Source organism: Cygnus atratus, chromosome 8, assembly GCF_013377495.2.
Source record: "Cygnus atratus isolate AKBS03 ecotype Queensland, Australia chromosome 8, CAtr_DNAZoo_HiC_assembly, whole genome shotgun sequence".
Lineage (NCBI taxonomy): Eukaryota > Metazoa > Chordata > Aves > Anseriformes > Anatidae > Cygnus > Cygnus atratus.
Window position 1 is genome coordinate 23,510,589 of NC_066369.1, and position 7,543 is coordinate 23,518,131.

Sequence of the window (7,543 nt, forward strand, 5' to 3'; positions counted from 1 at the left end):
CTCTCCCCCTTCCTCATTAAATATTTAGCAAAGACCAGGCCAGTAGCAATGTCTGATGCAATCACGGTGCTAGTAAGATGTTAGCAAATGCAAAGTTTTCCCTGAAAGGGAGCACCTTACTCCAGGAGGAGATGAGGGTGGGCAGGGGGGCAAGGAGTGACACTTTTAGTGCCAGCCTCTGGTGCGTCGTCTTGCAGGTGATGGTGGCTCAGTTGGGGAGGGTGTCGAGCCCAAGGGACGCCGCGTGCTGCTTTGCCCGGAGCCGTAGGTTCTCAATACTCGTTGTTTTACTGTTCAGGCTTGGGAGGGAGCTGGAGGCCTGCAGGATGGGTGAGGACCAGACCTGCTGAGCATGGGAGAGTGACTGGTAGTACGACTGACAGTGCAGGGAGCTCAGAGGAGCCATGTTGACGTTCATGCCCAAGTAGGGCATGGCGGACGGTGTCCCCATTTCGAAGGAGGAGTAGTGGACCAAGTTGTTGGTGGCTGCCATGTGCTGGCGGAATTGCTCCTGCAGGCGGAAGAGGCTCAGGGGTGAGGAGGAGTAGGAGTGAGTCTGAGCCAGGCCACTGCTGGATGAAGGCGTCACAGTCGCGCTGATGGGAGACTCTGTAGCAGGAGGCAGAGGGGATGGGGGTTATTTCTACAGGCTGGGTGCAGGTGATGACCTGCACTGCAGCATGGTCTCCTCTCTTGCACCAAGAGTGCAAAAGAGAAGGGTTGTGTTAGCTCAGAAAAGCTAAAATGTGTCTGGTCCACACTGGGCATCTTATTCCCTAGAAATGTGGTTGACCTCTTTGCTGTGGCTTTGCCACTGCTAATGGGCACTGCTCTCCCCAAGCTCTAGTCTGAGCAGAAAGCTTTTGCCCTTTCTACACTCCTGCTTCAATAGACATCATGCCCTCCATGGGTCCTGTTTAGTGCCGGGGACAAAAAGACAAATCTGAGCATCCTACCTGCAAGCATCCATGCCATAGGGAATAAGGAACTATACCCAACCACCAGCATCTCCCTTGGAAACATCAGGTCCAGACCCCAATCGCCATCAAGATTCTGCCCCTCACCTGCTTTTGGGCTTGCTCTCTTGCAGTTCAAAGCCTTGCCGTCCACACCAGGGCTCTTGTCCACTTTAGCCTCATCCAAAGTGCTCTTAAACTCCTCCTCTCTGTCGATCTGGTCCTCGGGTGCTGACTCGCTGGCCGACTGCTCCGACAGGGTGAGATTGAGGTCCGTGCTTACCTCGCTTGGGAGGCTCTGGGTCTTCTCAGTGTCTGGCGTTGTGGCCTGGGTCTCCAGCACGGGTGGCTCCGTCTTCCCCTCATTGTGGCTCCCTTCACAGTCCTTCTGCTTCTGCAGCTGCTCCTTCTGCAGGCTACGCTGCTTCTTCCGGAATTTGGCCCTCCGGTTCTTGAACCAAACCTTCAATGTCACAAACAACAAGGGAGAAAAATAGTGAAAATCATGCATAGCTCCAAATGTAGCATCATTCAGCTGGGGAGTTTCAGGACAACCCAAAGCACTGAGGTACTGCGAGCCCATTGTGCCCAAACATCATTCCACTTTGTTGGATCTTAAAGTTCTACCTTCTGTTAGTGCTTCTACAAATAGCACAATAAATACACATATATATACTATATCAGCCTTTATATTTCTTCTTCTTTAAGCCACCTCACTGTTTTCTTTTGTCTAAATTAGTCAGGTTGTTGTGTCCAAACAGAATGTCTTATAGTTGAGTATGATGATACTGCATTGACTTACAGTACAGTGCTCTAAATGTTGATTTCTAAAACCAAAAATAAAAATTCTAAAATAATTCTAAGCACACCGAAACTGTGGAAGAAAAAGTCAAAATAAGTCATTATTATTATAAGTCATAACAGGCATAAGCTGATATCTTGGAACCAAATCTAAGGAAGGGGAGGGAGAATCCATATTTTTTAACTAAAATCAGTAGACATGGACAAAGTATATTTGCAAATATCCTTAGTGTTTTTTAGTTTTTTAGTTGGTTAGATGAAGGTCAAAATATCTTGACATTTATATAAAATAATTGTTTGGTTTTTTACACTACTTATCCATTTCACACTGAGAAGCTTGTTATTTAGTGTTTTAGAGCCCAACAATGCAAGAACCTCCCTACCAGCAGGTTGCATTAGCTGGAACTAAAAAAAAATAAAAAATCAAACCTTGGCCTGAGATGTTACAATTATTGACACTGGTGGAAAAGAGCAGCTGGAATTACTTGGGTTTCTGCTCCTCTGAGAAAGCCAGAAAAGCCTTGCAAATAAATAAATAAGTAGACTTCTGTTGATGTTTCTAAAATTTCCCCCAAAGAAATGTGAAAGAACAAATGAAAACCAGTGTACACTTCAGACAATCTTAAATTTAAAAAATATGCTTGTGGATTCAGAATTTCTTTAGCATATGTGAGACTTCAGTTGAATGGTTTAGGGGATGGTTTTTCTTTTCTTTCTTTCTTTTCTTTCTTTCTTTTTCTTTCTCTTTTCTGGCTGTTGTTTTTCCTGTCCTCTTTGACTTTATCTCCCCCAAAATCTTTGGTTACACTAGAAGAATCTTGAAAAATTGAGAGAGATGGTCAACCCTCTGGCAACCCCAGTACATTCATTAATTAAATGAATTAGTCCCCACTCACAAACCCGCAAAATAGCAGTACCTGGACTCTGGCTTCAGGTAGATTTGTGCACATAGCCAGCCGCTCTCTCATCACTACGTCTGGATAGTGAGTCTTCTGGAAGGTCTTCTCCAGTGCCTCCAATTGCTGGGCAGTGAAGGCCGTGCGACTTCGCCTTTGTTTGCGGTGCTGGGATCCATAACGTGCCTCCAAAATGATGTCTTGAAATGTACAGCCGTTGGAAGACAAGAAAAGTGGCCAATTTAATTATTGGAATTTGTATGCTAACAGTCGAATAAAGCACTTGCTAACACCCGATGAACCTGAACCTAAAAAATAGTGTTCTCATGGGCTCTAGATTTAATAAAACCCATGTATGCATTTTGCTGGCTAGTTGAGATGTCTGAGGAGGTAAAATTTCTGGCTAGAAAGCTTCTTCCAGTGTGAGAAACTCTAAGACAGATGTGGAAACTGTTGAGACTCCTATGCTAAATTTGGTTGAAGTGAGCCAACCTGCTCCAGTGCCAGTGGGGCAGGACATGCATATGTGCAGACCCCACCATGTCATAAGCCTCATAAGGCTCTTTCATTAAGAAACACAATTAAGAACAAGGAGGGAAGATTCACTGTTGTAATCAGAAGGGCCCAACACTGTGTGTGATGTTCTCCTTGAAGCCATGGGCAGAGCTCTGGTAGGCTTCAGTGCTGCCATGATGTGGTGTGCTCATCAGTGGGAAGAGGCCATGCAGCTCAAATAGAGATGCCCTGAGCCTATTTTGTTGGCTGCAGCTGCATTAGGAGGCATGCATCTTCCCAGAAACCAGGCTGAGCTGGCCCTTCTTTAGTGTCTTGTATGTAGCTCGCCGTAGTCTTCAAGCCATGATATTGGAGAGCAGTTCTGGGCTCCAGTTCAGGAAAGCACTTAAGCTCATGAGCTTATGTGTTTAGCCTGAAAGCATGTGCTTTACTGAGCGCAGACACTCTCCAGCATCTGGGGTGGAAAAAGCAGCCAAGAACCAAACCCAGCTCCACTGATTGCAAGTCCAGAGCTCATGCGCTGAGCCCTTCTCAGTAGAGATGCTGCTCAGAGTGTCTGACTTTGCAAACCCTGCTTGCAAAATTGAGGGCAGAGAAGAAATTCAGACTGGGGAAAATCTGAGGCCCACATTTAAGGGCTTATTATTTTACCGCAGGCGTTATTATTGCACAACAGTTAGCAGGAGTAGAAAGATCTTAAATCAATGAAAAAAAGCTATTTTAAAATGAAAAAAAAAAAATCCCTTTATTATGCAAGTTGGGACATGTTGTACTACAGCGTTGGAATGAAATAGTCTGGCGAGAGGTTTCCTCTCAAAGAGGAAAATGCAGAAAGAACTTTAGCAGTGTCTTGTATCATTTTTAATTCGGTTAAGAATGTGACTTCCAGTAGAAGGGAGGGATAAACACACTAGAAAACAACCTAACAGGAAGAAAAGTCAGCATTATCAATGCGTGGAGCCAGATGAAGGCTCTTGCTGCTGTTTCTTTGCGCTTTTGTCACGAGCGTCGTGGCATGAATGTAAACAATAAAACAAAACCTGCTGCCAGGCCAGTCCCAGAACCACAGAGCTGGGTTCCAAATATGTCAGCTAACGAGCATAGCAAATCAGCTCTGCACCGCTCGAGCATTCCTCTTCCAAACTTCCAGCTGTTCCATTCTAGGTCAGCACTTGTAGCGCCCTTCTGGGCTACGGCCAAAGCAGTGTGGTCTTGGCAACCCGGAAAAGACGTGATCGGGCTAAAGGTCTTCGGCCAAATGCAATACAATCTTGGTTGCATACAAGAGACTTTTGTGTTTGAGGTATTGAGGCTCTTGGGAGAGTTAAACCCCTGGTAATAGCTGCTGCTTTGGAGGCAGCAGCGGCATCCTTCACGTGCTGAGACACAGCGCACCGTGCAGCCAGGCTGGGAGCAGGAACGTTCCAGGAGCAGAAACCGAAGCTACCCTGAAACGTTTTTCAAAGCTAACATTTATGTTTCAAGTACAAGAACTAAGGAGAAAGGACGTTGGTTTAACACCCTACCTGGAGGCTACAATATTCCTGAATTTCGAGAGTAAAGGTTAGACCTACCAGCTCCCCAGAGGCAGCAGCTCATGCATTAAGTTTGGCCACTCCAACTAGAGCTAACCAGCAATTATTTTAATGTTTTAACTATGTTTTCAGGCTTTGTGCAAGAAGGAGAATATAAATTGCAGGTGAGGCCTTGCAGTTACAATCAGAAACCTCTGTTTTCTGACTTAAGGTCGTTTGCTTTTGCGCTGCTTTATTCTGACTGTCCCTGGAAGGCAAATGAGATCTATAACCCTGCACTGAAAGATATTCAGAAGTAACAGAATGTGAAGCAGCTGCAAAGGAACCAGCTCGTAGGTATGTAATGCCTTTCCCACCAAAAAGAAGCGGACAAGGGGACTGTGGGATTTAATTCAGAAAGGCTTCCAGGTGGGGTATTAATTTTAAAGTTAAGAGGTCAGAAAACCAATTGAATCTCCCAGTCAACAATACGGTAAGAGTTTTTAATCTTTATATTTTTATTTTTTTAAAAAAGAAAATCTTCCTCTGCTTTTACTCTAGTTAGGGTCAAAAACATTAAGTCCTCCATGCCTTAGTGTAAAAGATACAGGTGATTACAAAAATCTTGTATCTAGGAAAGTAGCACCTTGAGATGCAAGGTCTGCAAGGCACATAATGGAGTTCGGGATCATCATCTCCCCTCTGACCACCTACGTGCTGAAAGGGTGAGGGCAGGAGGAGGTGGATTATCAGGACAAGGAAAGTGTCCACCTGTCATCAGTCTGCACCTCAGTGGCAGAGCCAGGATTAGAGTCTAGGTCTCCTTGATCCCGCTTTGGATCCCTTTTGATGAGGACAGTGACTCCCACCTCTGCCCTACAGCCCCCCAGAGATCCCACAAGCCACAGTAAGTGGTCTGAGGAACCTTGTAAGGTGGTCACTACTCCTTCAGCAGATGTATAAAGAAACATTACCGGCATGACAATTAGAGAGTCAGCAGTGGCTCACTGATCCATATACCTTGCCTTTGTGTACTGCTCACTTAAGAGGACTGTCCTGGAACTTCTGCTTCCTCACCTTGCCTTAAACCTATGTCTCTTAAATTTAGCCTGCTAAATTTGTCTGGATAGATCGTATCTTCCACCTATTCTAGGCTGAAAGGAGTCACTCCACTTTTTTTTTTCCCTTTTTTTTCCCGTAAATATCGGACAGCTAGAAAGCTTGCTCAGAGCAGATGAGCAGTTTTTAGACAGCCAGGAAAAATGTGTCCATTCTGGGAAGGTTTCAAGAATCACATCCACAGCAACTTTTTTTACTTTAGCTTCAGCGTACTAATGCAGTGTTTCTGCATCTCTCCTGTTATCAGGCCTGGTCTACCACACCGCATCCTAGCCCTGACCAAAAGGGTGATGTGGCAGCTGCTGACCATTCGCACTGCAGAAGACTTTGATGATCTCAGCTGGATCTGGTGATTCTGCGGTACGCTGAAATGTAGATGTATTTGCCCTACCATACCAAATATTTTCAACTCTCCATCAACCATTTTTGAGCAAATCCCTCTACCAAATCATAAAAACTACATGGACTTGCACTTCCTTTTAATGCCAGTAGGAACGCAGTGCTGTTACACCCACGGTCAAACACAGGCAAACAGATCAGATACTCTGAAGCAGCAGCTTCTGCCCTGACATTCCACTGGCAACAATACTGTGTGAATAACAGCCTCTGGGTAAAGCCACATGTGACCTTCTTTGAGCCTAAAAAAGCTCTTTTATGGAAGGCAAAACACAAGAACAATAGACAGGGAGCCAGCAGGACCTGCAAGCGTCACCCAAGCTGGGTGGGATCCCCTGGAAGAAGTAGGTCAAGGTGAGACCCAGGAGAAGATGCAAATGAAGATTATCTTCCAGAGAGAAAGAATGTTTAATGAGAGAAGAAATGAAAAGTAGCTGCAAGAAGGGCCAACGTGGAAGAGCAAACAGTTCTGGGATGGCATGAGATGGCTGTTAGGGGATGGCCTGGACCCCTCAGTGAGGAAATCTGCTTCACGGTGTGCTCATATTCACTATGTTGTTATTTGCTAAGGGCAAAGTCAATCTTTCCGGTATTTTTCATTTCCCTGTTAAAACAGTTATCAATATCATTTTATTCTCTCTTTTTGACCCCATATAGTGGGGCTGAATTCCTTCTCACCCCCTTCTCACTTTTTTTTTTCCCAAAAGCCATGAGTTGTTCTTACCAGCCAGTCTCTCCGCCAGGGTGAGGGCGTGCACAGAGGGCCGGTAGTCTGGGGCGTGCTGGGCTTGCTGGGCTGCCTGCTGGTGGAGGTTGTACATGGCACTCAGCGAGTTCATGGCGTGCAGGGAGTAACCATTCACTCCATAGTGCTGCATGGCGACATCAACCTGGAAAACAGCGACCAGAGGAGAGAGATGCTGAGGGACACGCTATTCCAGTGTCCCGGTGTCTCAGCAGAGCCTTGGAAATGCAGACCTGAAACTTCAGCTGCTGTGTGCAAGGCTCTTTTCCAGCCTCGCAGCTCCAGCAGGGTCTGGGGCAAGAATCAAAATAGCTCCTGTAGACCTAACACGTTAAAAACAGCAGTCTGGCTTCCAAGCTTAGAGACTGGCATCTGACTGTATGTACACACGACATGCTGAACAAAAAATGGGAAGGGATTTTTCAGGGTTGTTATGTACATACATTAATAAAAGATATCGTATTATTATTACTATTAATGAACTGACTTAGCTTCATCCCAGAACTAGCTGGGGTTTTGTTCCTATCACTGCATACAGTGAGCTGTTCAATATTGTCATTGCTCTGATATCAAACTATCTTTTTTTATCTGAACCCACTC

General features: G+C 45.4%; 1 protein-coding gene across 2 annotated transcripts; it reads right to left on the bottom strand.

Annotated features, from left to right (window-relative positions):
- Window positions 1-208: 208 nt before the first annotated feature.
- Window positions 209-7,085, bottom strand: DMBX1 (diencephalon/mesencephalon homeobox 1). 2 transcript variants are annotated; one of them, XM_035537891.1, is made up of 4 exons: window positions 6,923-7,085; window positions 2,675-2,853; window positions 1,065-1,419; window positions 209-609 (listed from the first exon to the last, which is right to left on the bottom strand). In XM_035537891.1, the coding sequence occupies exons 1-4, from the start codon at window positions 7,074-7,076 to the stop codon at window positions 209-211; spliced, it is 1,089 nt and encodes a 362-aa protein (XP_035393784.1). In that variant the 5' UTR covers window positions 7,077-7,085. The 2 variants fall into 2 exon arrangements, with proteins under 2 accessions (XP_035393784.1, XP_035393783.1); XM_035537890.1 differs by having other exon boundaries at window positions 2,675-2,870; window positions 6,925-7,076.
- Between the last annotated feature and the right edge of the window lie 458 nt (window positions 7,086-7,543).